Genomic DNA, 20,344 nt, shown 5'->3' on the forward strand with positions numbered 1-20,344 from the left:
AGTGCCACACTATTTTTCTACAATTTTTGAAAAATCACACTTACTTTCCCAAAAGTCACAGGCACAGTTTTCCAGTTTCTGTTAAAAAAAGCTCTGATATAAACTCCATGAAGTAAACCGTTATCATTATTATTTATATATCAAGGGAAAGTTCTTAGCATTTCAGTCAGTTAAGTTTAATTCTAAGGAAATTTTCTCACTATCATCCATACTTTTCTTAAACTATTATAGTTGAATAGATAAAAAGTGCCAACATTTCCTTTAATGACTGGAGTAAAGACAATCATTTCCACTGATGACAGAGGTAAGAAAACAACTTGAGATAGATTTTGATAATGATTTCACTTTGCCATACCAGAGTTATGGTCCTTGACTTACTTAGTCTTAGTTCCATGGAGTCCATTAAACATAATGTGTAATAGAGTTCCACTTAAGCTGGTGCTTAGGGGGCATGAGAGGTGTTGCACAATTCATTACCTCTCATGAACAGACTCAATCAAACCGAGTCTGCTAATATTCTTCTTGGTTGCATTCTTTGCTTTCAAATGATCTATGACATCCCCTGTGAAATATTTAGTCATTCTTCATGAAGTATTCATGAAGTACTCATGAACCATTCATAAAGGTACTTCATGAGGAAAAACGTGAATAGAAAATGAGACTTATTGATAAAAAGTGCACTGAACACAGTTCATGAAGTATTCATGAAATGGTATATGCATGAATTATTCATGATATCATGCACAGTTCATGTTCATGAAGAGTTCATGATGTCTGAAACAGGCAACTTATGAATTTTTCATGAAGTGATAATATCCAGTATTTATTCATGAAAGAAATTGTTCACAGTTCTTGTTCATGAAGAGTTCATGACCAAAATTCATGATTTTTTGTTCATTATTTTAATGTCTCATTTTCTGTTCATGAATATTTCATTCATGAATAATGCATAAAGAAAAATGCTTGTAAGTTAATGGCCAAAGTTATGAGCATTTTTTTAATATTTCATGAAGAATAATTTGACCCAAGAACTGCCTGATATTCACATTCATCTGAGATTTCGCAGCCATGGCAAAAATGATGGTCAGAGTCCAAGCTTCAATTTGCTTGTAGATACAGGTATTGATTAGAGAAGTGATGACTGTCACAAAAGTGAGGAAATACTAGCTTTGTGAGTTACAATACCTATCTATTTGTAATGTAACATGATACCAAGATCGTAAAAACTGATGACAATTGTGTCATCATAAAACTATTGCCATTAATTAATATCGAAATAGGAGAGATCGCCGTGACATCACACATTAACACCTGTTTATCTAGTGGTGGGCAAAAAAATTGTTTTTACATTGTTTGTGTATGGGATCGGAATTTTTAATTCTTAATAACTTTTTTGCTCATTTGTAAATTTTAATAATTCAAAAAGTTTTGAAATGCTTACGATTTTCATATTTTCTCATTTAAATATCTTTTTAAAATGAATAACTGTTTTAAATGACATATGATTTTAATAGAGGCGTAGCATTGCTCCAAACTTTTAGAAAAAACACTGTAACTTAAGCGTTCATAAGTAATCCATTTTATTTCAAAATAACAATTAAAGTAATCAATAAATTGCTTGTTTTATATCCTTTCCATTGATCAAAACATTATTGATATCATTTGTGTTTTAAGAAAGTTTAAGCCATTAGAAAAACTGTACATCACTGTTTACAAAAAAAACATGACGCTCAGCATCTGCCCACCCGATCTTTGTCTTATCAGTTCTAAAAATAGAAAATACAATGGATTTGTATACAAACATGATCTCTCCTATATAGATAAAAAAAGCAACTTGGCACTACACTATATTATTCGTTTCTATAGCATTTCAATGAGAAGAAATACACATTGCATCTACAAATAATTATGAACAACAAAAAATAAAGACTTTTTGCTGCCAACATTAAATTGCCCCTGTTGGATGTACTCACATATGGAGTGTAATTATATACTGACTAACGTTTCGGTTAGGTTAAACATAGGTTTAATAGTGTACATTCAATGTGTGCATACACTCAATGTGGGAGATTTAATGCCAACCCACTTGTTGTGCCCAAACTAGATCTAGTGCATTGTGAAAAAAAAAAAACACATTGTGAAAATTACTGACTTCACTTTCTTCATGAATAGTTCATGAGTATTTTAAGAACATTACATCAAAAAAATATTCGTGTTTTATTCTTTGAACATTTCATAAATATTTCAAGATTATTTTTAATCCTTCAATAATTCTTCATATCTTCATGAAGTGGGATACACCTAACTTCATGAATAAAACTTCATAAAGTGAGCTCTAAGAATTTATCAAGAACAGTTCATGAACAATTTTTGAAAGTATGAAAAATGCATGACTTTCATTTTGCAGGGTTTTTTTTACAGATTTTATTAGTAAAAAATACATATAAAACATTTAAAGTTTGTACTGCTCTCAGAAAAAAAATGCTCATAGAATTATGAATATGTTTATCAAATGACAATTAAATGATAATAATTAAATAAATTTACATCATTTACAGCCTCTGAACAACTCAATTAAACAACTCAGAAAGGAAAAATGATTTAATTTCTTTTACGGTCTCATATTCTACCAAAAAAATCCTAAAAATGCTGGTTGTTAAAATCGTTTTTATGCACACACTTGCAGTGTGGAAAATCTGCACCCCCCCCCCCACCCATCTACACCCAAAATGTCCGTGTAACACTAACCAGGCTGGTAACATTGCCCGATCGGGCTTTCGAAGTAAAAACAAATATTTCTTTAAAAATAATGAAGCTATTTCCGTCAAACTTGGTCCATTTATTAAGGATAACACATGATGCTTATTAAGATAGAAATAACTTTGTTGCCTTCTGTTTTGTTAGAATTACTTCCCTTTTTCAGATTTTAAGATGCATAATTTTTGAAGTCCAAAAAAATATGTTTTAAGGGTTCAATGGCTTTCTATTGCTCCAAACTTGTGCGCCAATACCTTTATTCTATATATTTAGGGTAAATACTTTGTTTCTAGTGCAGATGTATGAACAGTGTTTTTAAAACTAACATTTTTCTATAATGTTCATTGTTGTAAGTGAAAGCACAGTAAAATGTATACATTCATGTACAAGCGCAATGATTTAGAGCACTAGAAAGCCATTGAATCCTCTTTTGTTTTAAACTTAGCATTAGAACATATTGTTTTGGACTTCAAAAATTATGCGTCATAAAAATCTGAAAAGGGGAAATAACTCTACCAAAACTGAAGGCAACCAAGTTATTTTTATTCTAATTTGTATCATTTGTTATGCTTAATAAATGGACCAAGTTCGAAAGAAATATCTCCATTATTTTTCAAGAAATATTAGTTTTTATGTCGTAAGCCCCATTGGGCAATGTTAGTTGTTACCAGCCTGCTAACAGTGTGTTATCAAATCTTCTGGGTTTGTAACTGAGAATGAAACTTGGCATGTCAGCGCTTTTTTTAAATTTATGTTAATTTTGCGTACAATACAAGTTAAGTCATATTTCAGTTCAATTAAAAGAATAGTTACTTTTGATTCAAGAAACTGTGGGCAGCATCGGCATACAAATGGCGTATCATTAACAAAGGGGAGTAACTCAGACTATTGTGTAACTTATTCGTGATGCATGCTTGTTTCCGTAGTTATAATTATATATTGCTCGTTTTATTCCAAATCTGAAACGATTATGCTAATCTGTTCTCCTCAAACCTTGTTTTAAGGGATACGCGTTTTTAGCACTTTGTTAGTCTGTAGACACATTTAGGTCCGTTTTTCTCTTTCAGTTTCTTAACCTTATATGCTTTATATTGTGTGCTTTTTCTTGCAGCTCTTTTATTTGTTCATTGAATATATGTTATAGCAGTCTGTTATAAAGCTCTTCTCGAGCTTATGTTTCATGTTATGATGTCTTGCCAACTTTAAATAAAATGATTTGTATTGTATTGTATTGTATTGTATTGTATTGTGAGTTCAACGTAAACACTGTGTGTATACCTAAATGGATGACTGGCGGTTTGGGGATATTTTTACATATTTTACAGACTTACACATATGACTGAATCACTTTATTATACTCTTTCCTTTCCAGCATTGGAGTGAAACGTGATTAGTACCAAGCAGAAGACAAGTTTACTGATTCGAAAATTACAGGAAACAAAAGACTTTATGTCAAAGATAAGAAGTGCACAGTCTGGGTGGCGACGCTGCTAGATATGTCTCAAACGTGAGTTTTATTAAAACATAATTATGCTTGTAAAAATCATAAGTCAAATACTATCCATATATGAAAGCTGCTCTGTAAAGTAATTGATACTGTAGGGATAACGCATGTTTTTTCGTGTTATAACGTCTGCAGAATCCCGAGGGATTGGTTGGTGCCCGAGCCCGTAGGGCGAGGGTACCAACGTATCCCGAGGGATTCGAAATGAACATGCGCTAACGCTATTCTAGCATAAAACGCGGAAAAATACTAATAAATGAATACATCCTACCTCAACGTCATTAAATTTCCATGAAATGCGCGGGAATGTCTGAGTTGTTTTCCAGCTGGGGCCATACGAGTGTTTTTATGCTTGTGATTTTAACTTTTCTGCGTGCACTTCGATGTTACGTCTTAGAAAACCCAATGTTCGATTTGTTTTTTGGTGATGTTGTCAATGTGGCCATTCCATGTAAGGTTGTGTGATATAGTTATGCCAAGGTATTTTGCAGATGGTACTGTTTGTAAGATGGTATTGTGTAAAAGGCACTGTGTTGGTATAGGTGTTTTACGCATAGTGATCTGTAATACTTGGCATTTAGATGGATTGAACTTCATGTCCTATTTTGTTTCCCAGAGTTCCAGTTGCTGTAAGTCTTGTTGTAGTAGGCTTGAATGGGAAGAGACAGTCAGAGAACGGTAGATTGCCGTGTCATCGGCAAAGAGTCGAACTTTAGAGTGTTTAACAAAGCCAGGTAGATCGTTAATATAGATAAGAAACAAGAGGCCCGAGGACCGAACCCTGGGGAACACCTGAGGAGACTGGTATGGTGCCTGATGTGGACCCATTAACTTCCACTGACAGTAATCTGTTATCAAGGAAAGCTTTAATCCATTTAAGAGTTTGACCTCTTACATCATAGAAATGCAGCTTTAGTTTTTCATGGTTGAGCATATCGAACGCCTTTGAAAAGTCAAGGAGTATGAGCCTCAGGTCAACTTGACTTTTCAGGTTCAAGAATTGAAGGATATCTTCTACTAACATTAGTTACTGAGTTTGACAAGACCTCTTTTCTAGGAAACCATGCTGCAATACATAGAACATATCGTTCTTTGTGAAGTGTTTTGTTATGCCAGAGGATACAATGTGTTCCAGGGTTTTACACAAGATACAGATAAGAGAGATTGAGCGATAGTTGGCTGGGTCTGACCTAGAGCCTTTCTTACAGATGGGAGCGACATTCGCCATTTTCCACATGTCTGGCAGAAAACTGGACTGCAGGTGTTTTTGGAAGAGTTTTGTAAGGATAGGGGATATCTCTTGGCAAATATTCTTAAGTACGACCGGTCTTATTTGGTCGGACCCTGCAGCTTTACGGAGATTAAGGTTGCTAAGAAGTTATTTCTTTGTTTCTTTTTTCTAAGAACCATTTTTTCTTCACCACTCTCTATATAGAAGCTATTGCTTTGAAAATAGATAGGCCTACACACTTCTTTATCGCCATCAGTAAGTTAGTATTGCCTATTCTAGCATAAAACTGCTGTTCTTGTCACATTTCGGGGGTGTTTTAACAGGAAAGAAAATGTGTGTTAACAGAGAGATTCTCGCGCTCGCGTGCTGTTATAACACCTTTTTATATATGCGAGTTCCGTGGCAAAGCGTAAACGTCATTCGACCCCAAAACGGATAACTCAAAACAAAATGACGTCTGATGTGGTTTTTAAACCTCTATAATATACCGTAATTAGATTATGCTTCTTTATTCCGTATAACTTTTTGAACAATATATATTTTCTAGAAGAAAAATTGACAGGTATAGCTACAAAATAAATATTAGAGAGTTTGAGATTTCAAACTTCGCCTTCCCCTTCAACGTCTCTCATATATATTTTGGGTAAAACGTCACCGACATGCGTGTATTTTATTTATATCACACGTTGCTACTAAAGTTTTCCATAAGCCTAAGACTTCTCTTTATTACTATGCGAAATAAAAAGCTTAGTTTCAGAATTTCTGCTTATTAAGTTATTTGATTATCCATATATATAATTAGACTAAATTTGATGCGAAACACTATCAATAGGTATAAGAATAATGAAGTTTTGTATGGTTAATGATTTTAACTAAATACATTGAATTTAACTGGAAGTATGAAGTTATCAACTGATTTTGAGAAACTTTGAGATTTTGTTCAAACTTTAACTTCTACGGCATATTTGTGTCCCCAGGCGGTATCGATTATACGAGATGGGCCTTTTTGTCGTATGAAGTGAAGTTTTGAACGTCCGAAGATGTGATATCACGAAAGTCGAAACTTCATTCTTTTTACATCTGCTCTGTCCGCATACTTGGCATCAAAGACTGAAATCTGGATGGAGGCACATGGCATGACAGTCATTTTACTTGAAAAATAAATAATTACGCGCGATTATCATTTGGTGGAACATTTTTATTTTCACATCCAAATAAAATCAATCTGTTTCTGTCGGACACTTAATACGACAATTGCGTTTTAATTATAAACATAAAATGGTATTAGTAAGACGGAAAATTCTTTCGAAGTATCAGACAATTTCAGATCTATGATATCATGATGAGAGACATTTCCTGTTAGCCGTATGGGATAACTTCATTCTTTAAATGCACGGAACCAGAGCCTGGCAGAGGGACATTGCGGGTTAATTACCCCTTTGATTCTTACATTTTACAAAGAAAGTCGGTCTTGAAACTCGGTGTGACCCTACCCTACCCCCCCCCCCCCCCCCCCCCCCCCCCCCACCCCGAAATGTGTGACTCCCTCTTTAATGTTGGTGTCCCTCTAACCAAAAGTCCTGGATCCGCAGATGCTTTACTTATAAAATAGTATATTAAAATCATATTGTGCTGTCTGAGAGTTTGGCATTATACAGAGTCATACAGAGTGTCATTATCACTTTGATATGATCATTATAGGTTATTAACTTTGTATGTGGATATATGCACGAGTTCTGCAGCGGTAATATTGCTCGACTTTAGGAGCGCAATATTGTCCGCGAAAGAACGAGTGCATGTATCCACATACAAAGTTGATAACCTTTTTATTACATATCCACTATCAAATGATTAATCTATATCTAAATTATCGTTCTGTCACGAAAGACAGGAAAAAATACGGAAAAAATTATCCGAAAACGCAATAAACAAATCAAACTGACGCGCATTAATATTTTCCGCGAAAATGACGTCAGCTTGTTGTCGCAACGTGCGCGTGGACGCCATGGACGTCACGCGATTCTTTCCATTACAACGTTAAGAAAACATTCCACGTCCTATATCAGTCCAACTCATGACGTAATTATAACTTCCATTTCATTTCAGTCTGATAAATTACTACGTGCCAGTATCTAATAGGTCAGATTAATAGAAGTGTAAAAGTAAACAAAATGTTGCATATATTACAAATTAAACAAACACGCAATAGCAACAAAAATCTAAAGAAACGAGATTCGCAATGGACGGACCGTCAGGGGAGGTAACTAGAGTCACGGATTGGGACTAGTCCGATATGAAAGCGTTCAACGTCATGATATGGAAAAATATTGCACGATCGCGGTCCATTGAAACCCCATGGAAAATAATTTTTGGTATGTTATAATCATTTTTATTTCCTCTCGTGTATGATTTACAATCGTGCATTGTATACTGACTATACTGACATAATTTTATATAAAACCTAAATTTTTTGAGCAACACTAACGAGTTTTTACATTGTTCACATTGTTTTATCGTTTTTTTTTTTGTTTTTTTTTTTGTTTTTTTTTTTGTTGTTTTTTTTTGTAGGTAATCGCTCTAATATCCATGCGATGATTATATTAATTGAAATGTTTTCATTTTTTTCATTTTTAAAACCTCTTGTAAAATTCCTGCCCTTTCGGACAATTGGTATCAAAATGCACGAAAAAAAAAAAAACGATCATAATTACGGATAAATTGAATGGGCGGATTAAATGAAGTAAGGTTCATTCTAATGTGTGAAATCTCAAGGAATTTTAATCGAACTTCAACTTCATACGTTAACTTCGCAAGAGACGTTGAAGGGGAAGGCGAAGGTTGAAATCTCAAACTCTCTATTAACTTTATCAAACCTTACGATATTTGTAAACAACCTATTAAAGCATATGTAATTTTAGGGATATACTGTGGTATACTGCTTTGGGACAACCGTATTCGAAGACAGCATTGACATGGTCGGCAAAGCCATTTACCAAGCATATGAATTGCAAACAGCTCAATATTTAGTAAAAACAAACATAGATCTGGTTGAAGGAAGTGGTACCATGTATCATTCTGATTTTTTAAAAAAAGGCAAAAGGTTGCATTTTAGTGTTGAGTTTATAGAATAAAGTTATTGGTATGATTTTGTAAATACGAAACAAAAATATATATTTGAATCACAAGATTTCAAAAAATAGATCGTGATGGAATATTGTGCACCTCCCTCTGTAATTTTGATTTTTGATCTGCCAACTACCCGCCGCTCCCCTGTTCAACTTCTGCTCCCTATCTTTGCTCCTTACTTACTACTTAATCCTCTTCACTCCAGTCGGAGCATAGGGCCTTCACCACAGCTCTCCACCCAGTTCGGTCCATAGCCCGGGCTTTGGCCTCTCCCCATGATAACTTCGTTTTTCGGAGCTCAATATCCAGCGTTCTGCGCCAAGAATTTGTGGGCATTCCTCTTCTCCTTGTGCCTTGAGGATTCCAGTCCAGGGCTTGTCTTGCTATGTTGGGCTGGGCCCTACGCAGCGTATGTCCGATCCACCGCAATTTCTTCTGCAGTATGGAGTCAGTGACCGGTTGCTGTTGTGTTCTTGCCCAAAGTTCCTGGTTGGAGATCTTCTCAGGCCACCGTATCTGCAAGATTTGTCTCAAGCAGTTGTTGATGAATACTTGCAGACTCTGGTCCAGGCGTTTCGTCCTTCTCCAGGTTTCAGCGCCGTAAGGAGGACTGTCTTCACGTTGGTGTTGAAGAGTCTGATCTTGGTTTTCAGGTGGATGTTGTGATTTTACCGCACTGGTCTCAGTGTTGCAAACGCATGGCGGGCTTTTCCTATTCTGGCCTTGATGTCTTCCTCTGTACCCCCTGTCTTGCTGACAATGCTGCCCAGATATGTGAAGGTGTCAACATCTTCAATGGCTTCTATGTGGATGCCTTGCATGCTGCCTGGGTTGATCCTGAGGCATTTAGTTTTGTTGACGTTGACCTCTAGCCCTGTTGATCTGGCTACTTCTTGCAGTTTCTCGGTTTTCTGCTGTATGTGGGCACAAGTATGGGACAGTAGACCAATGTCATCAGCATAATCGAGGTCTTCCAGCTGTCTTTGTAGGGTCCACTGTATCCCTCTTGGTCTATCCAGTGTCTTCTTCATTACCCAGTCAATAACTATCGAGAAGATCATTGGAGAGAGAAGGCAGCCTTGTCTGACAACGGTGCGCACTTGGAAGGGTTCGGAGAGGTCCATGTCGTGGATGACCTGGCAGAGGTTGTTGCTGTATAGGCTCCGAATTATGTTTACAATCTTGCCTGGGATGCCGTAGTGCATCAGTATCTTCCATATTGTGTCTCTGTCCACTGTGTCAAACGCCTTTTCGAAGTCAATGAAGTTGACATATAGTGGACAGTTCCATTCAATGGATTGCTCGATGATAATTCGAAGCGTTGCTATCTGGTCTGCGCACATCTCATGATCTTCCTGCTCTGAATCCCGCTTGCTCTTCTCTGAGGAGTCTGTTGACTTCGGTTCTCATTCTCTCCAATATAATTCTTGCTAGCACCTTGCTGGGCATGGACAGAAGCTGAATGCCTCGCCAGTTGTTGCAGTCACTCAGGTCGCCTTTCTCCGGTAGTTTGACAAGGTACCCTGTCTGCCACTCTACAGGAACTTCTTCTGTGTCCCAAATGTGTTGGATGAGGTCAAGCATGATGTCTGCACTGACGTCTGCTTCTGCTTTCATCGCTTCTGGTGGGATTCTGTCAGGTCTTGGAGCTTTCCCATTCTTGATCTTATTGATGGCCTGTGTAATTTCCTGTTCGGTTATTGGTCCTGTGTTAATTGCCAAGTCTGGTCCCTCTTCTATGATAGAGGGGTGGAAGACTGATGTGCCATTCAGGAGTTCACCAAAATGTTCCTGCCACCTTTTCAGCTGGTCTTCTGGCTTGGACAGGATCATTCCATCGCGGTCTTTCACAGGCTTGTTGGGATTGCTTCGACGCCCTGCTAGTTGACGGGTGATCTGATACAGGGTGCTCATATCATTCTGTTGTGCTGCTGTTTCTGCTTTTGCTGCCAGGTGGTTGATAATGGTCCGTTTGTCTTGCCTGCAGCTCTTTTTCACCTCCTTTTGAAGGGCGCTGCGCTGTTCTCTGGTCTTTGCTTGGAGAAGTCTTTGTCGAACTGTTCTTTTGGTCTCTATCTTCTGAATGGTGTTGTCTGAGATCCAGGTCTTGTAGGTTCGAGTCCGGAAGCCAAGCCTTTCTTCGCAGACTGATGTGAAGGTATTACGTGATCCCATTTCTTCTACAATGAGTCATCATCTGTGTCTGTCAGCGCTTCGAATCATCTTTGCTCCTACCTACTCTGAAAGGTTTGGTATATATAAAGGGACATAATCAAACGTTCACGTCAATAGAGGTTATCAAATGTGAATGAGCGTAACGCACTGAGATGATCTACATTGATGTAACATAGCAAAATGTTTGGTTGCCCAAAGTTTGAATAAAGTGTGACCAAAATCATGAAAATCATACTAAAACACAAATTAGGCAATATTAAGTAGTCGTAAAAAGGTACATTACCGTGACCATGGTAACAATATTGTGAATTTTAACATTAAATATAATCGAGATCATATCGTTTCTTGCATGGTCGCGCTCGTCTCACTCGTATACTTAACACTATTATTACTTAAATACTATTGATCTATCATAAAAGTGTTGATTCAAAGCTGTATCTAAATTATACGGACCGCAAAATACTGTGGAGCATATATTGGACTTGGAAATAATTGATCCTGATTTCGTAACGTTCATCTAAATGAACCACTTGCTGGAACAGAATATGGATTCCAGACAAACATTAAGTCAAAGATAGATGGTTACGGATAATGGAACAAGTGCACTGAAACATCACAGCATTAACGACAGAAAGAAGAGAGTTTCGTCAGAAAAGACAGATCCTAGACTTGAACACGACGTCGAAAAGAATGGAAATCCTACACGGAAACTGATAAAAACTGAAAACAAACAGGAGGTGTTCTTGTCAGAAAACATACATTACAGACTTGAAAACGACGTTATAGAAAACGGACATCCTACAATGGCGCACATTACTACTGAAGAAAAGAAAGGAACATACAAGGTGTACCCCTCCAGATGGATTATGCTGTTCATTGCTAGTAGCCTGAACCTATCAACTTCAATGGTGGGTATCCTTCAAGCGTTAATTAAATATCTAATTTTCATCTATTCAAAGCTTTCAATAGTCTTGAACTGGGTATAATGCGGGTATTTTGTCATCACAAGAAGGGTTTTTGTTGAATTATTTACATTATTAACGTTTTTCTTATATTATTTAGAACTGGATCACGTTTGCTGCGGCAGCCGATACTTCTGTAGAATTTTATAATATTTCCACTCTTCAACTGAATATACTGTCTATGTGCTTCGTACTTGTAACTATACCTGTTGGTCTGACGGCTGCCTGGGTAACGGACACATTCGGACTCCGAGCAACTGTAAGTCATTTCGTATGTTCTAGATATATACAGGCTAACTGTAACAAGCTTGTAGATTTTTTTTCTATGGTATTTGTGATCATTTCACTTTTTTTTTCGTATGTGTATCAGTTTTGTATCAGCACTTATGGTAATACAATGTACACATAGAAGCCCTGGTTGCAGTTCGAACACAAAATAATCTGATGCTATTTTTAATGAAATATCTAAGCTTTTACCGATATGCATTTGAAAAAGAGTGTATCAATAAAAATGTTAAAGATGTCAAAACCCGTTTGAAAAAAAAAAATCAAAATTAATATTTTGCCATCAACAGTTTATGATTGCGGCGTGGTCAAATGGTGTCGGGTCTCTCCTAAGGAATGTCAGCGCAATGGACATAGTTCCACTCAGTTCTAAATATAGCGTGGTTCTGATTGGTCAGATTTTAATTGCATGCGGCGAGAAGTTTGTTATGATGATTCCAACAAAACTTGCGGCGCTCTGGTTTCCAGAAAACAGAAGAGCCCTTGCAAATATGATCGGAGGAATTAGTAAGACTTGCTTTTAAAATATCATGTATGCAGATTCATTACTTTCAACTAGACTTGTATCAAAAAAGATAAATACTAGGGGTGACTTATTTGCATCACTCTGCACATTCGCAGATTGTTGGAGATTTAGGACAGAAATAACGAATTTCGAGATAAAAGTGCAAAAGGGCAGATATACTCCTAGAAAGCTTACAAATCACACCAGCTTAGAAATCAATTAACTTTACCTACAATAACATTATTATATTGTACTGATAGAAATTGTTTCAGTCTGGTTTGTGCACAATAATTATTATGATTACTTAGTATTAGAACTAAAGAAGAACTGATCATTTATAGTCATGCTTGGTCTACTATTGCTTGGTTTTCACATGATCTCTCTCCTTGCAGCTGATGCTGTTGGTAATATGGTTGCCTTTATCGTTGTCCCTGTGATGGTAGATGTCAAATCAGATATTCCATCAATGGTAAGTTCTTATCTCGTCCATTGTCAAAATCAACTGCTCGTCACCTTCATTGTGACAGTCTCCGACATCATTTTGTGGAATTTCTGTATATATTAACTCAAAATGAGTAGATGTAAAACTGTTTAAGTCATGTAATACATTTCTTCCCATGAATTGCGGTTTTATTTTGCAAGATCCAGATCTTACCTCTACAGTATTCTAAAGGTCTCCAAGAGTGGTAGTAAGATCTTTCTGATTTTCAGAATTATCCTTTATAACTAAACTGTATTTTTCAATTAATAAACTTTACGTTGGTAATGACATAACATCTGGTTCTGATTCTTTCAGTTGTGGGTAATGTCAGTTACTGGAATGGGTAACTTGACACCACCAGCGAAACATTCAGTCCCATTTTCAGATGGGTATTGTCACTACTTGCGTGACGTTTCAAACTAAGGAAATGTTAGCACCTTGCTTATTACATTTTACACTAAGATAATGTGTGACTTTTTAAATTTTTAGTTACCTGTATAGAAAATATTGTACCTATGTTGCTTCTTATATTTTGTGTAAAAGTAATGTCAGCATCTGCGTGACTTCTAAATGTTCAATTACCAGCATTGAAAATTTCACCCCCTGCTTAGCTCCTTACATTTTCTATAAAGTAATATCAACGCCTGAGCAACTTTCTTAAATTTCAGTAACCAGTATAGTCAATGTTGTCATGTGCATAACCATTTTTTATTTCCAGTTATGGGTTATGTCTGCACCTGCGTTATTTCTTATTTTGGCAACAACGTTCTGTGTTCGAAGATCGGTGCCACCCACTCCACCCTCTGGAAGTGCTGCTAAAATAAATAAATCGTTTTTCCCAGGATTAAAGACGGTAAGACGAGCAAAACGTTTTTAAATATTTGTCACGTTTTAAATATTTTGGTGTTTCAACATCGATTTCTTTACTCTAGCTTTACGACAAAATTTCATTTTGCCTTTGATTGACATAAAATGGCATTGCCTGTAAAGCCGTGTAATGGTTTTCTAACTCATAGATCTATTGCAGTTCAGCACAAAATGAAATAGCTTACACTATGTATTTGTCTTTCTGTTACATGTTCTGTGCTGTAAGCTACCCTCTCTCACCCTCATCGCCCAACCAAATGCTCCCATAAGAATTGGAAAAAAACTCAGTCAAAAGTATAAAATGTTGTTATAATACCGTTTAACCTACTTTGGACACACCTTGATAGTGTTAAACATGATATACACTTGATGAATGGCTCGCCGGTCAAAAGTCGAAACTATTGTCCAATGTCCATAGGACCGAGGACCAATAGAATCAACTAATGAGTCATTCAGTATGTGTTTTATTACATGATATCAGAAATATATTGCATTTTTGCCACCCTCCCTCACATTTCTTAGAGCGAGGTGGGGCGGGGAGGGGCTCAGAGTTGCCATTGTCTGCCCGTCTGTCCGTTCGTGCGTGCGTCTGTCCGAATTTGTGTCTTGTATATCTCAAAACATTTACCTTGAGGTATCAAACCTTTCAGGATTTTTATTCAACATGTGAAGTTGTGCAAGTGGTGTTCACTTTGGGATTTCACTCCGCCAGACCAGATTTGTGGTGCTTGGCTTACTGAAAAAAGCACTTGAACTGTTTCGTCTAGAGACATGAAATTGGGAACAGTGACAGGAAGTTGGAACACCGGTGTCCTGTGGACACACATCTGGTTACTTTAAGTTTTAATTTAAAGCCGACAAAATTTAGTGTTGAACTATATACCGGTTAATAACACAAACTGTGGACCTGTAATTTATTTATACACATTAATTTTTATATTTTCAGTTATTTAAAAATAAGAACTACCTAATTTTGAATTTGACATTCGGTGCCGGGTTTGGAGTTTATGTTTCACATCTCGTTATGCTTGAGCAATCTCTTTGTCCTCGAGGATATTCCGATGTAAGTATACCATTTCCTATCATTCCTTTCAAGGTTCAAATGTGTCATCATGAGTAATGATTTGATATAATAAAGATTTAACTTCTAAACAGTAACTCCATGGTATGAAAGATGGTTAATGTATGATTAAAAAAATCAGAAACAAGACGGTAAATAGTAAAATTAAAAAGTTCTTTAAAGCATAAGTACCAATACGAGGAAAATAAAAAATATATGTAGGTCTGTATGGTGAATGTATTGCACTTAAAAGAACGCTAAAACATTTTAGTCTGTCTGACACTTCAGTGTAATATTTGATGAAAACGAGTTAAGTATAGGTTTAAGGACATTAAACCGTGATACAAAAATGACCTAGATAACCCACATATTGAAACTCGCCCCGTATTGATTGCAACTGGATGGGCAACCGAAGTGAGAAAAGTATTTCAGTTCCGGCTTTCTCTATGAAGCCGGTATATTAGATTCTTATGCACAAAAATGCTCATCCACCGGAAAACCTTATACACTAACTGAGCAACTATGGACGCCTTTCAGATAGCTTTTTTCTGTCATTTTACTCAGCAGTGAGCAAGGGCGTACTGTCTACATACAAGGCGTAGATGTGCTGAAGGTGTATACTCCGCACAAATTTATAAACATTTTTTTTTTCAGAACATACGTGAAAGATCGTCACCGATGTAAAGTGTCGATCAATAGTAAAGCCCACTCATAACAAAGGGTTTACTAGCTATTATTACTGTATTTGGCTGTTATGACAGTACGCATGTTGTTAACTGGCTATTACTCCAGTCTGCATGCTGGCTATTAGTATAGTATGCATGTTGTAAACTGGCTATTACTCCAGTCTGCATGCTGGCTATTAGTACAGTATGCATGTTGTAAACTGGCTATTACTCCAGTCTGCATGCTGGCTATTAGTACAGTATGCATGTTGTAAACTGGCTATTACTCCAGTCTGCATGCTGGCTATTAGTACAGTATGCATGTTGTTAAATGGCTATTATTAGAATATGGATGTTGTGTTGACTAGCTATTATTACAGTAACCATGTTATTTACCATCTGTTATTACAGAATACATGTTGTCTACTGGCTATTATGACAGTGTACATGTTGTCAAGTGGCTATTATTACAGTATGCATGTTGTTTACTGGTTATTATTTAGAATGCATGTTGCGAACTCCATGTGTTTTGAAGATATAATGACTTTATAGATAGATAAAACAGTAACTTCACCTTTGCTAGTTGCAAGATATGTATCTTAAATTTAGTTTACCTGTTTAAATTTATACAGTGAAAATATCGTGCTCATTGCAGGAGTTTGCGGGACTATGCGGGGCTTTGATGATTGTTACGGGGACCGTGTTTGCGGCGCTGGGTTCTGTCTATGTTGACAGGACAAAGAAATTTGACGAAGTTCTTAAAATGTCTTTCGGCCTTGCTTGTCTGGCATTAATTGCTTTTACACAGGTACATAAACTGATCTGAAATCATAGTAGGCAACTAGAATTTATATCATGTATTTGCTTGCTCTTGCGCAAAAATAATCCCTTTCTGTACCTTGCTACTAACAAATATTACCGTAATACCGAAGATACCCTGAGAAAAAGAGAAATTTGAGGAGCACAATAAGCAATTATTGATTTAGTTTGGCAGGTCGAAGGATAAAATTCTAATGAAATTTTCCGACATGGCCGGTTGGTAAGCCGTTATCACTGATGCGTGGCATTAAAGAATGTAGTTCGGATAGAGCAAAGGTGTCTCGTAAGTTAAAATGATGAGTCCTTTCTAAGAACATGTATTCAATATAATATTTTAAACATATTTTGAGCCGATTTCGACCAATTAAATGGTAACTTTTGTATTATATTTACAGATACATAATGCTAAAGCGACCATTCCTTCAGTTCGTTTATATTTTTGGTTGTCAGGCATTCAAAAACGTAGGCAGTGATATAGATACTGCAAATACAACAATTTAGTAGAGACATTTGCATCATGCAATGTTAAAGGTCAATTATTATATTTTCTAGGTTACACGAATTAGGGACCAGCATGTATGGGTTGCTGTAACTTCTGCGATGTTTGGAGGTTTTTCGCTTGTTATATATCCGGTCAGTCTAGAGTTAGCTGTTGAGATAACGTTTCCTGTGGCTGCGGCAACCAGTTCAGGACTCTGCATCATAAGTGGGTTAGTTTGTATCGAAATATTTAAAAAGTATTTCAATCCTTTTTTGCCCAAAGCTGATAACACTGAGTTAGCTTGGCTGGTTTAGTGTTAGGTTTGAATACCTTTCCTATGTCAATGCCAGTTAAAAATCCATAAACATCCTTGAATGAATAATTAACAAATTTTATTTTTTATTTCAAAAGACAGTTATGAACAGACTACTACAAAAAAATTTCGCGCAGGATTTACTCAGCGATTTCATGGACAGAAGCATATTCACCATCATCACAAAGAATTCGCGAAAAAGATATGCTGCATTTGTTTGGTATTATTCGCGAGAGGTACCATTCGCGAGAGGTGTTATTCGCGAGTGGTATTATTCGCGAGGGGTATCATTCGCGAATATTAGCGAAGCTAATACCATCGCAAATACTATTCAGTCTGCGTTATTGCAAAATCTTAATCTTGATTCACAAAATTTAACACATTCTACCAGCACAAAATATTTGATTATTCAAGCAGGATACTAATATACTTGTATAATCAAAATTCCTCATATCTTGGCATACATCAAATTTTGTCTATGAGAAATTCAATATCACACAAACCAATAAGTATGTGTTATGATAGGAGTCTGTGCGAAATCAAAATATTTGATGTAATGATAGTAATGTAAAGAAACTATTCTACATGAAACTTTTCACAGTTGTTCATTTTCTAACATGTGTCGTATTGTCTTTTGTAGTTTATATATATTGCTTATGTTGAGATATTCGCCCATGATTGAAGAAAATCAAAAATGTCAATCGTTTAAGGCATTATTTCAAACAATTAACATGTACACCTTTTTCATATAATTTTTTCTTCAGGTGGAAACTTCGCGGTGGGCAGTTTTCAAAGCCCATTGCCACTGATCTTCTTTGTCACTTGTCTACTGGTATGTTACATTAATTATCTTTTCTACTGTTTCAGATCTACTCAAGGAATCGCCATAATGTTTGCAATGCAGTTTTTGGCACGGCCTTTGCCTGAATGGGAGCGCAGTTTGGAATCTGGCTGTCTACAGGATGGCACTTTTAACCCGCAAGATTTTACATGTGACTAAGTTTTGTTATCTTTTCTTTAGAGTTATTTCTTAAACGTATATAAATTAAATATTTGTTCTATTTCCGGAAAAATATAAAACGCCAAGTTAACTCAAAAAATTACACCATTTAAAACGGCCTCCTTGGAATGTATATTTTTCCTTTTCCCATAAGGTCATTCTGATTTTGTCTTTTATCTTTCATAATAGAATAGTATTTGATAGTGTATGATACAATAAAAGTATATCATAATCCTCAGCGGAATCAACTGACCTTAGAAATTAATTTATACAACGACTAAGTGCTAGAGTGACAGATGAATCAAGTATGCAACGCAACCAAAACAAAAACAATCTTGAAACAAAAGCTGTCGGACGGTAGCAACGCCCGACTATTCAACAGCCTGGTCAGTTTGAAGAAATATAAGTCGAAAAAAGGGCAAAATTTTGTAAAAATGCAAAACCAGAGTTATGGATCCTGTACAATGCATGTCAGATTATCACAATGGACAGATGCCATTCCCATCAGTGGGAACTGAGATACCAGCTTACATACAAAAACTTTACAAAAAAATTGCTATGTCAAAAAAAAGGGCATAATTTTGTGAAATAGCAAAACAGGGTAATGGAACCTGCGCATTGTACATGTGAGTCAGTCCTTCACAGTTAATAAGTGAGTCAAGTTTCAATCCATTTACACTGGTGGTAACTGAGATACCAGCTTACATACCTAAAACTTAACTTAATCGGGACGCTAGCACCGACGCCGACGAATGGGTGAGTCCTATAGCTCTCTATTCTTCAAATAGTCAAGTAAGAACTAATTAATCATGCGTCTGTGTTAACACCTATAGACATGTGTCGGGACGCCGGTGCAGACGCCGACGAACGTTTGAGTCCTACAGCTCTATATTCTTCAAATAGTCAAGTAAGAACTAAATAACCATGCGTCTGTGTTTACACCTATGGACATGTATGGAAGGAATTTTGAACAGAGTTAATAATGAACATAGTTATAGATATAAAGACTTCAAATAGAATACATTTATTTACTATTAAATTCAATACATAAAAGAATCAATTGATTTTGCAAAGGTTTTTTTTATTTATTTTTTTTATTATTATTTTTATTTATTTATTTTTGCAGATTCGTACCTGTGGATGTCTAATTGTGTGGTAGTTGCAGCATTTGTGGTACTTGTACTGTTTTTCAGACCAAAATATAAACGTTTGATGGAGGAGAGAAAGGTGAAGTCACAAACTAGTGTATACGTTATAAACAATGAGAATACTGAGAAAAATCACATCCAGATTACAAAACTGTGATCTCAAAATCTGAAATTTTACAACGAATAATACCAACATGAAGCATAATTCATTGTATATATAAATGTCAGTAGGCCATAAAATTTGTCCAGCTTCCTCATTTAACATTTGTATTCAAGCTGATGATTACATTTTAGTATCGGCGTGAAGTTGGCAGTACAGTAGTAGCAGCAGTAGGAGCAGTTAACTAGCAGCAGTTAACTGATGTAACTGCTGGCAGTAGGAGCAGTTAACTAAATCAATTATTCACTAATTTCATGTTCCTAACTACAAAAACAACAAACACAAATATAGGATACAGGTCTTAGTATTTGACAGCATTCCAATCGGATACAGGTATTAGTATTTGACAGCATTCCAATGTACAAAAAATACGAATATATTTGTCTTGCAAATGTCAGACGGTACGATGTTGTGCGATGTGTTGATGGTCGACCAGTAGAAGTGGGGTAAATGTGGTTATCTTTATCTTTGTACACCACTCAGCCTGAAAACATACTATCAAACTTTAAGGCAAACATACAATCAGATGTACATGAAAATCTAAACTGTAAAAATGTGCTTTCTATTAGGCCCCGAATGAACCAAATGTAATAACTTGAACCCATCTTATCTACAATAATTAAACAGCATATAAGATGGAAATTCTGGTCTCTCTCAGCTTCGTTTAATAACCACAAAATTAGAAAAATGTGCAGTGTGTAAAACATAACATTCTTTCAAGGTAAAATCAAAAATAAAATGAAAACTAGCTCAGAAGAAGATAACGGCAATTTCCATTTGATAACGAAAGAATAACATTGCATGG

General features: G+C 36.1%; 2 protein-coding genes across 2 annotated transcripts; both read left to right on the top strand.

Moving 5' to 3' along the window:
- The first annotated feature begins 11,371 nt into the window (after nucleotides 1-11,371).
- On the top strand, nucleotides 11,372-13,449 carry LOC128548619 (solute carrier family 49 member A3-like). Its single transcript, XM_053523984.1, has 5 exons — nucleotides 11,372-11,701; nucleotides 11,856-12,014; nucleotides 12,331-12,547; nucleotides 12,887-13,014; nucleotides 13,342-13,449. Exons 1-5 carry the CDS (start codon nucleotides 11,372-11,374, stop codon nucleotides 13,447-13,449), a joined length of 942 nt encoding a protein of 313 aa, XP_053379959.1.
- Nucleotides 13,450-15,354: 1,905 nt separating this feature from the next.
- LOC123528116 (uncharacterized protein B0416.5-like) lies at nucleotides 15,355-19,699 on the top strand. The gene is made up of 5 exons (XM_053523985.1): nucleotides 15,355-15,408; nucleotides 16,274-16,426; nucleotides 16,990-17,147; nucleotides 18,099-18,223; nucleotides 19,358-19,699. The coding sequence occupies exons 1-5, from the start codon at nucleotides 15,355-15,357 to the stop codon at nucleotides 19,534-19,536; spliced, it is 669 nt and encodes a 222-aa protein (XP_053379960.1). The 3' UTR covers nucleotides 19,537-19,699.
- Nucleotides 19,700-20,344: the final 645 nt, after the last annotated feature.

The sequence above is a fragment of the Mercenaria mercenaria genome, chromosome 14, assembly GCF_021730395.1.
Source record: "Mercenaria mercenaria strain notata chromosome 14, MADL_Memer_1, whole genome shotgun sequence".
Taxonomy (NCBI): Eukaryota; Metazoa; Mollusca; class Bivalvia; order Venerida; family Veneridae; genus Mercenaria; species Mercenaria mercenaria.